The sequence below is a fragment of the Ambystoma mexicanum genome, chromosome 2p, assembly GCF_040938575.1.
Source record: "Ambystoma mexicanum isolate Mex_15411 chromosome 2p, UKY_AmexF1_1, whole genome shotgun sequence".
Classification (NCBI taxonomy): Eukaryota; Metazoa; Chordata; class Amphibia; order Caudata; family Ambystomatidae; genus Ambystoma; species Ambystoma mexicanum.
In genome coordinates this window covers 1,451,573,960-1,451,592,091 of record NC_090923.1, presented here as the reverse complement: position 1 = coordinate 1,451,592,091, position 18,132 = coordinate 1,451,573,960, and the positions used below count along the sequence as shown (strand labels likewise).

At 47.1% G+C, this 18,132-nt stretch overlaps 1 protein-coding gene across 1 annotated transcript in view; it reads right to left on the bottom strand.

The window, feature by feature from the left end:
- Positions 1-15,877, bottom strand: part of CHPF2 (chondroitin polymerizing factor 2) — a 286,723-nt gene extending 270,846 nt beyond the window's left edge. Inside the window, exon 1 of the mRNA XM_069646018.1 lies at positions 14,079-15,877. Within this exon, the coding sequence (XP_069502119.1) occupies positions 14,079-14,356 (278 nt within the window). The 5' untranslated portion in view covers positions 14,357-15,877. The remainder of the gene's footprint in view (positions 1-14,078) is intronic.
- Positions 15,878-18,132: the final 2,255 nt, after the last annotated feature.

The window sequence follows — 18,132 nt, the reverse complement described above, 5'->3', positions numbered from 1 at the left end:
CGGCTCGTTGATAGGGATCCTGTCCTCGAAGCTGCCCATCGACTGGATCCAGCGGGCGTCGAGGAACGCCTGTAAGGGTCTCATCCGAAGCCTGCAAAGGCGCACCAGATAAATGCAGGAGGACATCATCCCGAGGAGGGACTTGATAGATCTTACCCTGGCCATGTCCGTGGCCAGCAGACGCTGCACCTTGCCCAGAATGGTCCTGGTCCTTTCCTCCGACGGCGAGGCCAGCCGCGCCACTGTGTCGAGCTTGGCTCCCAGAAACAGGGCGACTTGCGACGGAACCAGGCAGGATTTTGGAAAGTTGATGGAGAATCCCAGGTCCGTGAGCAGCTGGACGGTCTTCGCAGTGTGCTCCACGGCGAGCTCCCTTGTCCTTGCCCGGATGAGCCAGTCGTCCAGGTAGGGGTAGACGTGGATCCCCTGTAGGCGCAGCCGGTGCGAGGCACTTGGTGAACACCCTGGGTGGCGACCTCAATCCGAACGGGAGGGCCTTGAACTGGTAGTGCCGCCCTTGGACCACAAACCTGAGGAACTTTCGGTGTCTTTTTAGAATGGATGATGTGGAAGTACGCATCCTCCAAGTCCAACGACAACAGGAAATCGCCCTCCTCCAGATGTCCCAGCACATGCTGGAGGGTGACCATACAGAACTTTGTGCCTTGATGTACTTGTTCAGTCGTCGTAGGTCCAGGATGGGGAGCCATCCTCCTGTCTTCTTTTTTACGAGGAAGTACCTTGAGTAAACTCCGGAGCCCCGAAGCCTCTTTGGGACGAGCTCGATGGCACCCTTCTTGAGCATCGCCCTTACTTCCAACAGTTGTTGAGGGACGTGATTTTCCTTCCTGGCCACGGGTGGAACGCGAGGGCACTTCTTCTGAAACTCGAGGGCGTGCCCTTGGGCCAGGGCGTCCAGCACCCAACGGTCGATGGAGATGGACTCCCACACGCTGACGAACCTCGCCAGCCGGCCTCCCACCGGGGTGCGTCGGCGGGGGCCATAGCCCACTAACGGTTCAATCTTGGTTGGAGGCCGCCTTGCCTCCTTGACCTCCTTGTCGACGACGACAGGCACCACCTGACTTGCCGCGTCCCCTGTAGGCTTCCTGGGATGAAGATCTTGCCGCTTGGCGGTAAGTGGAGGAGCCACTGCTGGATCCCTTGGAGGCACCTTGTCTGCCTCCGGAGCTCCGAAAGGACGGCCGTCGTTGTTGGAGCACTCCCAGTGCCCAGGCAGTCTCTGTGTCTGTCTTGATGGCCTGAAGGGACTCATCAACCGCCTTCCCAAACAGGTTGTTCCCGTCGAAGGGCATGTCCAAAACCTTGGTTTGTACGTCCTGGCGGAAATCCGTGGCCTTGAGCCATCCTCGTCGTCTCAAGCAAACGCTGTTGCCCAACTGACGGAAACCGGTGTCGGCGATGTCCGTTGCCACCGTGATGGCGTGGTCCGAAGTAATCTCCCCCTCCTGTAGGATTTCAAGGGCCTCAGCCCTTTTGGCATCCGGAAGGAAGTCTAACAGAGGGGCGATTTTGAACCACAACTCCCTGTGGTAGCGGGCTACGATAGCCAGGGCGTTGGCCGCCTTGATAGTCGTCGCTGCGGATGAGATGATCCGTCGTCCCATCGTGTCCAACTTCCTGCCTTCGGCGTCCGGCGGGGAAGTTGATGTCAAGGCCGATGCCCCCCCCAGCTTTCTTCTTTACCGCCGCCCAAGAGACGACCGAATCCGGGGTAGGTTGTGCCCGAAGGCACAAGGGGGCAGCGTCGGGGACCCGGTACTTCTTCTCGTACCGGTCCCTCTTTGCCGGCGCCGTGGCAGGGTTCTTGTCATTATGTTAAGTAAGCTAGTCTTAGCATTTCTGTCTATATATTTGGCGAGCCCCTCCATCCCAGTTTGTGATCAGTGTAAACTAGTCCTTTTGGATCGATCACCTGCGCCCCTTTACCTAACGTCCTGTCTGAGTGGGTGGGTAGTTGGTTGTGCCTTTGTGTTAAGCATGTCTGCTATTGTTCGTTCAAGATGTGGTTGTTGCTCGTGTTCCATTTCACCTAGCATTGTCTGTTGTTCTTGTAGGAGCTTCCCTTAGTCAATCCTAGGTGTTGTCAGTGCCATCATATATTCTGTCAACCTGTTCTTTTGTATTCCTGTTTGTTTCAGTTGTTTGGCTCCGAGGTGTTGAAGAGCCAGGTTTTTAGTCGTTTTCTAAATTTTATGTGACCTGGTATTTCTTATTCTTTTCAGGATGTTGTTCCAGGTTTTTGCCGTTAGGTGAGAAAAAGAGGATCCTCCTCGTTTTTTTCTGGCATAAGGTTTTGGTTCCAGGCGGATTTCATTGCTTGATCTGAGGAGTCTCATAGGTTTGTAGATGGTTATTTTCTTTTGTGGGAACTCTGCTCCCTGTCCGTTAATTGCCCTGTGTATTATGCACATTGTTTTAAATGTGATACAATGTTTGATTGGAAGCCAATGTAACATTTTTAGCACTGGAGTGATGTGATCTCATCTTGACAGTTTCAGGAGGAGTTCATCACCAAATGAATTTCCTATGGAAGTCACCGGTCTATGCACATTCAGTATCTCGTTTTCAGAATGGTGACTATGAGCGTCAGCCGTGCTGGAATCCAAATGCACATGGTGGGAGAAGGAAATAGTTATCTCTGTCCTGATGAAGGGTGTTAAAGAGCAATTTTCACCAGCTCAAAAAGCTGAAACACATTGTGTCAATATGTTTTGAAATTAACAGTTACAGACACCGTTCATTAAGTCGAGTGAGAAGGTAGACAGATTCAGATAATCCCAAGTGTAATAAATGGGGTTGCACTGGTGATGAATAAAGACTAAAAAATATACACAACAAAAATGACATGCAATGTTTTTGCACTTTACTCCTGTGTTAATGTGAACACTAGAGTACTGTATTGTACCTCGTTTTGTATGAATGTTTTTAATAAATGCTTCTTGATACATGAATTTGTAAAATAAAAAGAAGAATTTTGTCTAGAGAGACGCTAATGGTCCTAGGTCTATCTAAAACCGCCTTGATCAGTGTGTGGTTTGACATATGTTGATGCATGGGTAGGCAGGCAAAGAACTATGTCAGGAGGGTTGCTCAGAGCAACTGGCAGATGTTTTTATTTTTTTATATGGTTTTTACAAACCTTTAAAGGATTTCTTACATACATCATCATCATTCCTCAAAATACTTCATTCGGGATCGCCATCGCCATCTAACTTTCCCCCAATTCATCAGCTTTCAAGATGGACAATGGCCCTTTATATATTTCCAAATCATCAACAACCATATTCAGCCGGTGTTCAATTATTGCTAGAAATTGTGTCAGCGGAAATAACAGTTTTAGGTCGGTACCGTTAAACATATGATCCCACCATTCTTCCGCACACAACGAAGGGTGATTGGCCCCCCAAGGTCCCAAAAGCAATGTTCTGTTGTCCCGAAAGCTATTACAAGACAACACTAGATGTTTCAGCGTCTCTGGTACTTTGGTACAAAATCTACATCTGAGGTTTAAGCTTTTGTTGCATTTCCATTTTTGTAGCCGCTCTTTCGTTTTAAACAGATTTAAACGAAAACATAAAACGTCTTCGTTCATTTGGTTCCGGGAACAAATGGATGTAACCTTGAGGCGTGTTAAAGGGGCAGACTTCCAAAGGAGCATTCGACATCAGCTTTGCCGTCGATCTTTCAGAACAAGTTTTCTCCCAGTCCAAGCGTCAAATTTTCGTTTTACCAGCGACTGGATTTTCATGGAGTAAATTGGGCTTGATGTCGAATTCTACTAGTAAGCTTTCGCATCTGTGCATCCATAAAGCCACCAGATTCGGGCATTGCGACGTTGCGCTTTGAAGAAGTTCAAATTGCAGGATGTTTTCTCGCGCTCGAGTCTTTCGATATAGGGCCAGTAAGCTCCACACAATCCTTGCATGCAGTGAAATCACGGATAACTCGTATCTGATACACGAGGACAAAGTCCCTCTGGGGAGACCCAACACCTTTGACCAGAATTGGTTCTCCAGAGAGGACCACAATTCATGGGAGCATCACAGAGCATTTTCCGCTCCATAGATCAGTGCTGGCATTTTTTTTTGCTGATAGAACATCCGCACCGGTTCCAAAGAGAATTTCCCATATTTCTTTTTCATTAGCAGAGTTTGATTTGCTAACTGGGTTCATTTCCTTTTCGTGTCTGCCACCCACAGGGCATCATTAATGCAGGAACTTAACACCATTCCCAAATATTTGACTTTGTGTGATATCGTCATTGGAATCCCACTCATGTACCATTTAAGATGTTTTACTTTCATTGATGTTGCCCCTTTTAGGTTTTTGAATATTAGGACTTTGCTTTTCTTTGGCATTGATCAACAAGCGATTCTCACCAACATAGACTTGGATTACGTCTAATTTACGTTGCAAGCCGACCGGTGTTAGATCCATGATCACCAGATCGTCGGCATATAGAAGCCAGTTTATGCGCACATTGCTCACTTTTGGTGGATAAGAGGTCACTGCATGTAATGAGTATCCCAAGTCTGATATGTACAGACTGAATATTGCAGCGGCAAGCGGGCACCCTTGCTTGACTCCCTTGTGCGTCTTGATTGTGGTTGACAAAGACCCACTTTGGTCAAGTCAAATTTTGATTGAGGTGTCCGTGTGGAGCTCCTGTATTGCTGCTACTAGATCTTCTGGACAACCCCACTGGCACAATTTTGACCATAGCAAATCGCGGTCAACAGTATCAAATGCACTAGAAAAGTCAATAAAGGCCAAGTAGATGACAATATTTGATCTCAAGGCCTCCATTTTTAACAGTAGTAGATTTAGAGAACAGCCCACCTGTTTTACAAATCCAGCCTGTCAGGAATCAACGTGCCCTGTTTCAACCGCCCATGCTACCAATTTTTGTTACAAGACAGTAGCATAAATCTTGCCCAGAACTTCCAAAAGAGCCACTGGTCGATAATTACCTGGGTTCGATCGGTCTCCTTTTTTAAATATTGGTACTATGGGCCGCTGATTTCCATGATTCAGGGGATGTTCCCGTGTTGTTTATTCTTTTAAAAAGGGTTACACACAGCTCTGCCCATATCTCGGGATGTTGTTTGATAGTATAACTGGTTAACCCGTCCGGGCCAGGTGCTCTCGAGCTGTTTGATTTTGCAATTATCAATATGTCCTCCTTACAATAATCGATTGATCGAGGTGGAAACATCGGAGCGTCGCCATCCTGGCCCTTATATAGCTCTTCAAAGTGGGCGATCCAGTCCTTCTCCAACACCAAACACGCTTTCAAGGCCTTTTGTGGAGCCTGCATAGTGTTGATGATCCTCCAAAAATCTCCTGAATTTTTATTCTTCAGTGCCATCAACATTGATTCCGCGTCATTTTGGATGGTCATATGTTTGTGGGCCTTTAACCAGTTTTTATACTTCTGTTTTGCCATTCCAATAGCCTCTTTTCGGACACACTGGTCTCCCAATCTGGCATGTCGGATCACTTGTCTCATCTGTCTTTTATGGATCTGTATCTCCTAGTCAAACCAATGCTTGCGCACCATATTTGGATGTTTAAGCCCAACAGGTTTGCTTTTGAAGTCGAGCAGTAGGTGTGCATAGTCTGTTTCGGTGCTTTGCTGACAATAGGCTGTTGCCAACTTAGCCACCTCGTGCGACTCCAGCCGAAGTTTAACCCTATTAGATGTGACTCGGATCTTATGTTTCTACCACGCAAGATCCTCTTTTGGTTTCATAATGAGGCTTGTTAGCAGGATATATTGTGATCACTGTTCGTTTGTCTCCTAACTTTGAAGGACTTTATTAGAGCATGTAGATTTCTGGATACAAATATGTAGTCGATTATGGATTTAGTCTCAGCTCGATGCCATGTTGCTGTCGGTTTCAAGGCTCCAATCGTGTTTCCGTTTAGCATTTGCATTTCTCTGGTTTTCATTTCCTCCAACCAGTTATTGCTCAACGCCTTTATTTTTTTGGTAGTAGCGTTGAAAAGGTCAATGTTCAGGTCCCCACAAATCAAAATATTTGCGTGCTCCTTAAGCACAAACAGGGAATCAAGAATCTCGGTGATTTGATCTACAAATTCTTGTGCCCCTGCCCTCAGGTGGTTCCAGTACACGTTTAGAAGAATCATCTCGTCTGGATCTTCGGAGCAACCCCTGTCGTTTGTGATCGTGATTTCCTGTATGAAGGGGGAGTGGTTGATCGACTCACTAATCCTATAGCCCGAGGTCTTCTTAACTAAAGTTAATAACCTCGCCATCGGGCGTCCTTTTTCTAACTTCATAGCTGGATTAAGTGCCACTTCATAATCACTTGCAAGGGGACTCTCGCTTAACCATGTCTCTTGCAGACACACAATAGATAATCCTTCTAACCAGTTTGCTTTGAAAAGGTGCATGAAACCTCGGGTGTTCCACGAGGCCACGAGGCCACTAAGCACTCACCTGAGCCCGGAACTTCCTGGCATTATTGTTGGTTTTTTGTGTTGATCGTTGTTGCTACCCAACCCCACTCGCAGTTGGTGATCTTGGGACTCAGGCTCTTGATATCATTGGCTGGTGTTTGTCTGCAGTTTTGACCTCCACTTATCGTGATTCTTATGCTTGCTTTTGATGCCTCTAGAGTGCTCGCATTTCTAAAAGTAGGATCCTCTTTTTCAGCCTGTTTTATCTCAACACCCGTTGTTCTGGTATCGAGGCTGTTGGCTTTTCCTCCAACCTTGTTGTTCTCTAAACCGATCTCTGCTGCCTTGTTATGTGTCGTAGTACAGTGGTTTGTTGTAAGCATTTTGAGATGTCGCCATTACTTCTTTCAAAACTTTCTAGGTGATTCGCCCCCTGTACTGCCAGCTCGTAAACTTCGAACCCCAGTGAGAACAGAGCAACATTCGCTTCCATGATAGATTTGGCTATTAACGACGAGGTCACATGGAGAATTACCTTGTCGTTCCGATTTTCGTTTGGAAATTCAACAATCTTAACATCACTTGACTTAATAGGACGTAGACTTGGGATCAAGTCAAATAAGTGAATGATGTTAGCACAGTTTAAAATCAGCTTATCCACAGAATCCAGCCTCTCAATCAATAATTTAAAGACCGGCGTTGCTCCTTTAGCTTTTATCGTTTGCTCTTTGTTCCTTTCTCAACCAATCTCGCTAGAATAGGCTTTTACATGTGATGGTTTATCGATCTCATCGAATTTTAAGGTCTCTCCAGCTCGCCCTTTGAATCCGGGGGCGTAGCCGACCTCCAAGTCGACTTTTCCCAGTGTGTCCAGGCTGGATTCATTCAAAGCAGTAACATTTAAGCCTTCTTGTTTAGCGCACAATTTCAATCTTTTTTCGTGCAGTCACAAATGGTGGACTTGTCGGGACAGTTAGATCTATTGTCGAATTTTCTGGTTCGTTGACAAGCCGACAAATTCTGAAGATCTTGTCTTGAGCAATTAATGAAGAGGTTTCTTGATCAACCTTTTTTGGACTCTTGTTCAGCCGTGCTGGAGTCTCCACCGCCTTGAGCTCCTGAGATGCCATTAACAGATTCGGTTGAGCTGCGCCGAGAGGAGCTTTAGTTCCCATCTTAATACTTTGAGGTCTTTGTGTACGGTGGGAGAGGTCACAAAGACAGAGCGTTGAAGGTCTGAAGTGTCTACACATTCGTTTAGCGGCCTCTGTGTGCCAGATGGGGCCGCCTCCGGTACATCTGCCTCATCATAAGTTGACATATTTAGAAGCTCTTCTGGAATGCTCTTTAGCGCCTCTTCATTCTCATCCTGTGATTGCTGATTAATGCCTTTTATAGGTTGTGCCACTTTGGTTGTCGTAGATTCAGCTTTCTTACAATTTTCCGTCACAATTTGAACAATTTTAATGTTCCTTAAGAATTTTCTCGCTCCTGTGTTTGTGCGACCTCTCTTAGCCGGCATGTTTTTGGTTTTTTTTGTAGAATTTGCAACTTTGAGTTTTGGTTCCGCCAGTTTTGAACTATTTGGCGTTCCACCAAAGATGGAGAATGTTTTACGTTTTTCTTCTCCGTGGGTGCTCATTGGCCCCTTGTTCTCCTTATGTACGGGAGTTTTCAACGCTGATGTAGTAGGAATTTGCTCCTTGATGGCTAGTCGTTGTTTACAAGCTCTTGCTTGTTCAAAGGCTGTATTAAAGGAGATATCAGCTATTTGATCACACTCCTTAGCAGAGCTATCAATTTCCACCTGTAAGTTGGCTATTGTACCCGACCTGGCTGGATCAGTGTGGGTCACTATATCTGAACTTTTGGCGCTCGAGAGATCAATAATATTATCCTGTGGTAAACGTTGCACCTCTTCAGGAATGTAGGCCACATTTTCTGTTCCACCAGGGTCACCGCCTAGTGGAACTATCGTCATTTTTGGCATAGGTTCTAAGGACCCAACCGTGGGTTGCTTTGGAGAACGTCCTAAAATGTTAGTGTTTTGAAATATGGCCAGCGCAACATCTGCAAGCAATTTTTTATCGGTTGCATCGTTTCTCTTTTGCTCATGTGATGATTGCAGTGAAGTGTCCAGAGTTTTCAATACCTCAAGCAACTTTCCTAAGGGCTGGCCACATACTTGTTCCACATGAGTCACTTTTGAATTCAGTAAAGCGGTCAATGTTGTCAGATCTTTCAAAGAATCATTCAGATTTTCATAGAGTTTCATGTACGGGGCCAGAGAAATTGCTATTGATGAAATTAAGGCAGAGTGCAACTCAGAGGATAACCACAGATTCTTGGTCTCCAGCAAGTTAACATCAGAGGCACGCTTCGTTGGTTTGACAGACCTACGTACTCTTCGCCTCCTTATTTTGTGAAAGGGGCGCTCAATAAATGAAGAGTCAGACAGATCACACGACCCTGATATAATAGAGCTAGGGTGCAGTACAGATCGAGTGCTCAGATGTGTTGAGTTCAACTGCGCCTGTTTGAGGTTAGTAGCTCTTTTTTGAGAATGTATCTGGTTAAAAGACATTTCATTCAAAGAAGTTGGGCTTCTGCTCTCCTTTGGGTCGCTCGCCGGCGATTTCCTCTGTTTATATGAAACGTTAGACCATATGTCTTTATTTGAGCCAATAAGTTGCTCATTATGCCGTTTATGAGTAGACTTTTGCAATTGGCCACCCTGGACGGACAAGTCCTTCCCTACAGTGCTATAAGCCTTGTTCATTAAAATAAGATTGGCTAGGATGTTATTTGCTACGTCCATCGAGTCACGACGTCTCTCGTAATCATGAGGGGCTTGCTCATTCCCCGAGCCTCCACCCGCCTCCGAGACTGGAATGGCGAGGACTTTTAATTTCCCGTACATGGCAGCGAAAACTTCATCATCATGAGCCTCGCACACCATCCGCATGTTGCTCAGCCCCTCATTTATTGTAAACATATTCTCACCTGATTTTGGGGGGGGGGTCTCCTGGCACGCCTATAGGAACTGGACTCTGTCTCATGCCCAAACCCCCGACCTCCAATGTCGCGATCGGAGAAGCCGGGGTGGAGCCAGGATGCTGCACCATAGCATGAGCGCCGTTGCGGGCCTCGACAGCCACCCACTGCACAGCTCTGCCCCCAAGCTCCGAGCCGTCACCGGGCCGCGACAATGACGCAGCCTCTCCTCCGCCGACGCCATCACGCCAACCAGCATCAGGATTACACGCCGACTCATCCGCGTGGTCGGCGAGATCAGCAAGACAAGCCCCACCCACTGTGCACGGATCTCCCTCCACGGCCTCACCGGGGGGCCATGCAGACCGAAGACTGCGCATTCGCCACGGGTAAGTGAACCTTGAGAGATTCGTCTTGCATGTGGCTCACACTAGAGCCCACTTTAGGTTGTTGTGTTGAGCATGTTGAGACACATGTGGACACTGTTGCGATGTTGTGTTTAGGGTTTTCGGGGTGACTGCTACTGTCAGTCCCCAAACCCTGATGGACGCCTTGCTGGTTGCACTCACTCTCAAACACGTGATCTTCGTCCGAAATATTTGTATAGCTGATGTTTTCCTCGTTAATAGCAATACTGACATCATCGCATGTTGAAACATGTAAAAAACGACTTGTTTTCTTTGTAGTACTGGAAGATTTGTTTGGGGTTACATCACACCCACCTGTTCTCTCACGTCTTTTTTAGGCTCGCGTTCTGAGTGCTTGCGTGCGGCCGGCCATCCCTGCCAGCACTCGCCAAACAGCCTAACAGGCAGTAAAGTCCAGCCCTTTCTCCACAGGGCTCACTGCCAGATGTTTAAGAATAATTCTAAACCTTCCAGTCATCACCTCTTTGTTTTGCTTTGCCACCCCGAGCAGCAATGGGTATGCCCAGACAAGAGTCCCATGCCTGCTAGGCATAGAGACCCAAGATAATCCTCACTGATGACACCAAAACATATCTGGGGACTCGTGCAGAAGAGATGTGACCTAGCAGTTCGGGGTGGACTGCCCTTTTGAAGTGGGACCAAGTCTGATTTGCATATGGTCTTTCCCCTTTCTTTTAATGGCTTGGCAGGCGAAGAACGATGGTAAGGAGGGTTGAAATTGACAGAGGCTTAAGATTAATTCTAAAACTGCCAGCCATCACCTCTTTGTTTTGCTAGATCAGGGAATAGCCAGGCACCCCAGTATTGTAATTCGAGAGATCTGTTTGACACAGACAAAACTTGTTTGCTTGTTTTCCTTTAGTTATTTCACATGTTCTCGTTGTACTGTTCATAATTACAAGTAAGTTCAAGTACCAAGAGGTGAATGATTAGGCGTACATTACTTTGCATTCCTTTACTCCAATATATTAATTGTGAATTATGAAGCTACAATCGTACTTTTTGCGTACTGGATTTACATATTTGTCAGGGGGGTAAAAATGTGAAGCTGCAAGATGCCAACCAGGCATACAGGCACTCGCCCCCTCATTTCCCCACATCACATGCACAGAGCTCACCATTTCTTACACACCAATAGTCAGTTATTACTCTCCAATAGGATAGTGGCGAGTACCAACTGAGGCCTTGGTATATATTATATATATATTACCAACACGAACTTGGAAGGCAGGCGGCCAGCCAAGGGCCTAAATTGCATACAGGGCTCAACCCCCAGGTTCTCCATTTAACTTAAGTGCGTGACCTTGGGCAAATCATATTCTCTTAATGTACCTCATCTGCCAAAATAGTGTGTCCATAGAAGTGATTCAGTTTATAGTGTACACTTTTCGAAAAAGAGTATATCATAGCTTTACAGACCAGAAGTGTCACTTAATGTATAATATTAGTAAGCATTCATATGCATATCACAAATTAATGTTTATCTTGCTATTAAATTCTCGTGATGCAGAACAGTACGAAAGATTGTCCTTCATGTAATGTGATTTTTTGTGTTGTGCCTTCTAACAATATTAATACATCTGCAAATTAGGGGGGAGTGTCTTGTCTTTTCCTGCACAGGGTGTTGCAAATCCTAGACTCGGCACTGCATGGCCAGGTTCTGTAGTCGGGAAAGCTTGCTGAGGGAGGGCTTTCAAATGTGGCTGAACTGGGAGGGTGGTGGCAGGGCAATAAGTAAGCCAAAAAAAATGAACCACTGTGCGTATGGGCTGCTAACAAGACCACGCACGGTGTCATTGCCAGCTTCCAGCACAGTAATCATCGACATACATTTCCGGTTCTGTTTTTGACAAGGAAGAGAATGCCAAATGCATTACAATGCATTGCAGACATATGATTACGTCCTGACTGGGCAGTTAGTGGAGGAAAGGGTAGTTCGAGGAGGTGAACCAGCGGGTGACTAGATATCTGAGCGGATGTGGTGCTAGGGCCGAACCACGTGGGTGACAGGAGCTGATGCGCGAGGAGGGGGACGAGGGCCTAGAAGAATGGGGTAGGCAATCTGACGTGTTGCCGCTTACTAGGAAAACAGAATGCCAGGTGGGATTTGCAGTGTTGAAGCAGGTGTTCCGAACACCATACATGGTATGAGAGTAGGTAAACCGTGAACGGGAGGATGTACAGACAGCGGCTATTTAAAAGCTAGTGCCATCACACAGCAATCGCCATCCACATCACTAGCCTTGAAGCAAGGTAAGCACCCAATCGCACCAAACACCCTCATTGACCCTACATCACACACACCAACGGCATCTCCACTATTACGCTCCCACGTGTCAGAATGCTGCCCCTAAACACCATCCAACTCGAAGCACCACTAGAAACACACACAAGCGACTGTTAATGTGAAGATTATTTTTGGTGGTCAAATCTGGCCCCTATAGATTGCTTTTAAATTAGTAACCTTGCTCTACTTCCACACTAACCACCCCAATCAATTATCAGGCGTGGTAGGCCCAGATATTGGAGTCAAATGCCAAGATACTTACACATTTAAATAGCCAGGAATATATACCGAATTCCAGATTTTGTCATCAAATGCCAAGTTACTCAAACCATTTGTGGATTGTTATATGCCAATTACTGATACAGGTCTAGATACTCGCACCATTTACAAAGTATTTCCACGATATTACATAGTTTGCCAGGTATATGCCCAGGTTAACAAATCAGATGTTCTGATGCACATAACATTTGCCAGGAACCAACATCATATTCCAGGTACTAATATCACGGATGTATTTGCCCATTTGCCAGATCGTGACTTCAAATGTCCAGTCACCCACACCATTTGCAAGATATTGCCATTATTTACCAATGTGATCACATCATATATAAAAAGGTACAGCTATTAAATAGACAGGCATGTACACCACTTGCCAGGTAACCATTTTATGGCCAAGTATGTGATGGGTAAGGATGCAGTAATTCACAGAATTGAAACCATTCTATGCCCCTCCCTCGTTCGACTCCTTGGTCATGGTGTTGAGGCACCGGCGTGGAGAGGGCAGAGCAGGGCTGATCTACTCTTCATTCATGGGAGGCTTTCCAGAGCGGGCAACCTTCTGGAAAGTGGTGTACAAGGGGAAAATGCCTCCAATGATCGGCTCACTCGCTTTATGATGCCTGCTCTGAAGCCCTTCTTTCTCCCATTGCTTATGTCCTGGGATGATGTGATCAAAGCGTCTGTTGAGTGAGGATTGTACTCTGCTCTCTTCCCACTAAAAATGAAAAAGGGCAGAGTACAAACCAGTCTCCAAGAAAACAACAACTGAAGACTGTTGTGTGGCGAAGTGTTTATGCGAGAGAATTGTGGGGTGCACCGATGGCACACTAAAAACAAATCCGAAAGTATACACCGCCTCATACAGCCCTCTTACTCCCACAGGATTATTCTTGGGCCCTTTTGTGTGGAACTATATTGCCACATTATAGTAATTACTTAAAGAAACCAAGGATAATTCTTGTTTGCCAGGCTTTCAAAATGAATGCACCCTGCCCCAATGCAAATCAGTGTCACCATGCCTATCTCACAGAACTTGCAACAGCCATCTACTGTATAATAAATATCCTGTAAACTTTGTTGACCTCAGGTGCATTATATGGCTTGTTAACACTGTAAACCAATAACACAACAAGCAATCTAAGTTCCTGCTCACCAATATGCCATTGTAGGGCCCTACATACCCCCCAAAAATAAATAAGCCTGCTGTGTACCCAGATTCACTTTCCACTTCTTGTGGAGACGATAGAATGAAACCCCTAAATCTAGCAACTAGACCCATTTCAACAAGTGTAGCAGCCAGTCCAGTTTTTATTCTTTGTACTTTGGTAGTTAGTTGTGCTTTCCTTTTTTTCATGGTAAATGCCCTTTAACGTTTTCAATTATAAACGAGGGAGTACAAGGCCACCACATTATGGAGCCCTCCTCTTGAATTATGCAATCTGAAGCGAACATCAGATTGCAGGAGCCACGCTGCAAGAACCCTAAATAAATAAATGCAAATAAATACGATGGCCAGCTACACCCGCCTGACATAGGTCTAGTTAGAAACTACGGTACTCTTACACATATTCCTATGGAACAGAGCCAGGGGGATGCGGCTGCTGTGATTAATGATTGGAGCAACACAGTTCAGCTGATCTTACCTTAGTACCTTCTTGTAGGGTTTGTTTGGGTCCCTGTAATAAGGCACAATTCGTGGCTTGAAGTCCTGAAGTTTTAATCCTGGCCCTGCTGCTCCTGCGTCCTGAAAGTGCTCGCCTCCAAAATGTTGGCCACTTCGCCCAGAGGCATCCAGGCAGGTGTCCTCGCCATTGCCCTGCACCCAAGACACTCTCAGCAGGCTCAGGCTGCAACCAAGAGAAAGTCCTAACAACAGGGGCAGTAGGGGCCGCAGGAGGGCAAGCACAGCAGAGAGGCGCATGGCAGAGAAACGACGAGACCTGTCGAGGCCTCGTAAAGAAACTATCAGACGGGCGCCACCAAGTAGCCAATTGGGACTCCAACATGCATGGGGCTTGAATTTAAAGGACTGAAGGTGTATCCGTAGACATTATGCGTCAACCCTTGGAGTAGATGTGGCAGATGCAGGGATGAACAAACCGCAATAGCCTAAGTGTAGACGGCTGGAGGACTGGCGTATGGCAAGATACCAGGACTTCAAAAGCACGGGCAACAAGAGGGGACCAGCGGCTCCACTTCTGGTCAATAAGGGGGCCCCAGGAGCGGCTCCACTTCTAGTCAATAAGGGGGTCCAGGAGAACAGTTGACGAAAAGTCGCAGAAGTTCAGCATTCGAGGGGCAGACTTCATCTTTCAGTCGAGAGGGTCCGGAAGCTCAACACTCACAGGAGATGGCAACGCTAAGCTCTGAAGACATGGTCTCGGGAGCTTGGCTCTCAGTCGGCTGAAAGGCACCGATGAGCTCGTTCGGCTCCAGTCAGAGAAAGAGAACGCCCTCGAGCTCAGCACTGGCGATTTACAGTGCGAGCATTGAATTACGAGCGGTGTCTGCTCATTCAGTGTAAATACAGCCAGAAGAGGAGTTGGCAGGTACATGCTAGAGGCCAGTTGCTCACTCCTGCCAAGATGTGGGGCCCCCGGGGATAGGACATCGCAGGATGGGAGCTCTGCCTTCGGTACGGAGGTTAACAAGAATTATCTGAAAGAAACACAGCTCTGGTGTTCAAGCGGAGAAACAATCTACTGGACCGCTGTGGGTAACAAACAGAACGCAGCAAAAGAAGGAAGAATTGGGACGGACAACGAGAAGGGAAAATAGAGATGAGGCATACGGCAGGCAAGAGAGGAGTGTTGGGAAGATAAAGGGGTGAGAGAACACGGGGCTACGAAGGGAGAATGGAAGAGACGAGGGTTATGGAAGAGAAAGGGGCACTAGGCAACACAGAGGAGAAAAGGGATACACAGGGTAAAAAGAGTCGATATTGTAATATACTAGAGGGAAGGGAGTATTAAAAGGGAAACATGAGATAGGAAAGTGAAGAGATTATCGAGGGGGCGTGTGTCAGGGGCTTTAGGGGCGCGGATTTTTTTTTTAGTGAACAGTTGTCCAACCCTGCCTAAGATCAGAGAACTATGCGCGCGCACCTGGTGGCGCTTGCCCATGAACCCTGAATGCGTTCTGTCATTAGTAACTGGCCGACTGTCGCCATCACGTCAGTGGCCTGCGGTGGTGTAATTGTGACTGATGATATGGCTTAGATGTCCTTGGAGCTTCCGAGATCATGCAGGCTCTGTGGCATACATCCAATTACTCTGTTCCGTTTGTGGGCGTCTGCGTTAGACCTGCGATTGCCAATGGAGCCGCATCACTCCCACGATTTAAAGATAAACCTCCATGCCACCAGCGTGCTATCTGCACTACCATCCACCGACTGAGCAGCAGTGCAGTGGTGCTAGTTCCCATCCGAGAAACGCACCTAAGTAACGCTCCGCCTCTTCGTCATCACATGGGTTGCACGTTCACTTGTTTCCGGAAAATCACGTGCCTCAGGTTGTGCACTTCAACGTGTCGTCTTTGCAAGGCGTGGCTAGCGACTAGTTCCCATTAGAGGAACGGCCGTAGCAACGCATCCATGTGACGTGTCTTGTACGTTCCCTTCTAAGTACTGTGCTAGGTGAAGTAGAAAGTGCGAGAAATATAACCAGTTTCTAATGGGCAATCTTGGCTCTAGTCCATGTGCAGTGACGGATCCAGAGAAGTCTCTGGACACTGGCTATACCTATATGTGGGTTTTGTAGTGTGAAGGTCTGTTTTTTTTAAATTGTGTTGGTGTTACGTAATATTTTGTATCACGGACCTTGGTGGCCTTGAATGATTATTTAGACACCTGAGGTAAGTGAGTAACCAGGGGTAATTTAGTCCAGGGCAGGGGAAAGGCCATTACTCACAGTTCTGTTCTTCTATCCAGTACAGTTGCCTTAACTGCATGGCAATGGTCAAAAGGGTGTTGACATCCCTTTCAGAGCTCCCAGGAGGCTGTCCTCAGCCATGCAGTTATGCTCTGTTATGTTAATGTTAAAGGACATTTGTACCGTGCACTAGCACCACCGAAGTGGTCCCCTGGCGCTCTGGCGGCTCTGAAAAAGGGGAGGAGAAGGGGTGGGTTAGTGGGAATAAGCTGGAAAAGTGCAAGAGAGCAGTGATGTGCTGTTGGCAGCCTCAGCCCGGTGGGTCCGTTGGCTGGGCTTGGGGTGTTTTATGGTCCGTAGTCATGTGCTGTTGTGCAAGTCTGTGTGTGGTTTGTTTTGTTGCATTGTGAAGTTTGTTCGGATTGCTGCGTTTTAGGCTTGTGGTTGTGTTTGGTTATAGTTTGAGAGGTGTATGCAGAGGGATGGCATTGTTAGTTTGTTGGTTAGTTGACATTGCTGTCCTTGCAATTGTGGGATTCCATCTAGGTGCGGTTGTTAAAATGGATTTCTGAACTCCGTCCTGGAGGGGCAGAGGTTCAGAAGGCCAGCCTAGTTTCTTGGAACAGGGTAACCTCTGGACAAGTCAGACCAATCAAGGTAGCGATCGCGGCGGTCAAGACTAGGTCTCAAGAGGGGTGAGGGTGACTGAAAGCCCGCAATGAGCACACAAAGCAAGGACACTTACAAATTACTCCAAGCAGGTGTTGTGTTAAAAATATAGACACATTTATTACAAGGCCTTTGTAACATTGACCGTAGCGAGAAATCACAATAAAACTCAAGTAAACCAACACATCATAATCAAATACAATATATATACAATTACCAACGAGTCGAACGAGTTAGACGCACGAAATGTGCAGACCACCTAGATGGGCAGGAAAACAGGCAGTGCGAATAATAGTTAGACCCAGTCCGCCTTCAGAGGCACCTAACTAGAAGGAAGTCCGAGCCCTACGAAGAGTGGAGCCTTGTGCTCAAAAGTACCTGCACACGCGGGTGCCAAAGGGCAAAGGGGAGTCTCCTCGAGGGAATCAGTCAGTTCAGTTCGTTGATCAAATGAAGATGAACAGAGCTCCGCGACTCAAGCGCAGCCTCCACTGTGGGCAGAAGCAGAGCGCGAGTACGGAAAGGCGTGCTGTTTGACACAGCGGGGAAAAGTTATGGGCTACTGCAGGAGGGTGACCAGTTCCTAGCGATGCTACTCACCGGTCCCCGATACAGGCAGACCCAGGCTTCTCCGCGTCAGTTTCAGTGCTGGCAGGTTCAGATACGAGCAGGGGACGTCACGGCGTCGTGTAGATTCCGCAGCAACAGAAGTTAGAGTTGAGGATGTCCCAAACGCAGTGAACCCGCACAGATTATCACCACAGCAGAGCGACGGAGCGGCCGTGTGTATTTCAGCCCAATGTGCACTTCTCACGTCAGACCTGGGAATGCCAAGTGTACGAATCGGGTGAGAGTGGCAAGGACTCGTAATAAAACACAACCTGACGGCGGTTACAGAGCAAGACTCCTGGGTAGGCTGGTCAGTCCACTGGATGGCCCAGAGACACTTCCGAAGGCTTACGTACAGGAGATGGTGAAGATGCCGAGAATAGTTGTTCCCACTATTCCAAGGGGTCGAAGTACCAGTACAGGCCTTCTCGTTCGATCAGAGGTAGAAAGGGTTTCACAAAGCGACAGCAGTGTAGAGGAGCAGTCCTTCAGCGGGTCACCAGCGATTGCTCGGTTCAGCCTCGTAGTTGCAGGATACTTGGCTCCTGTA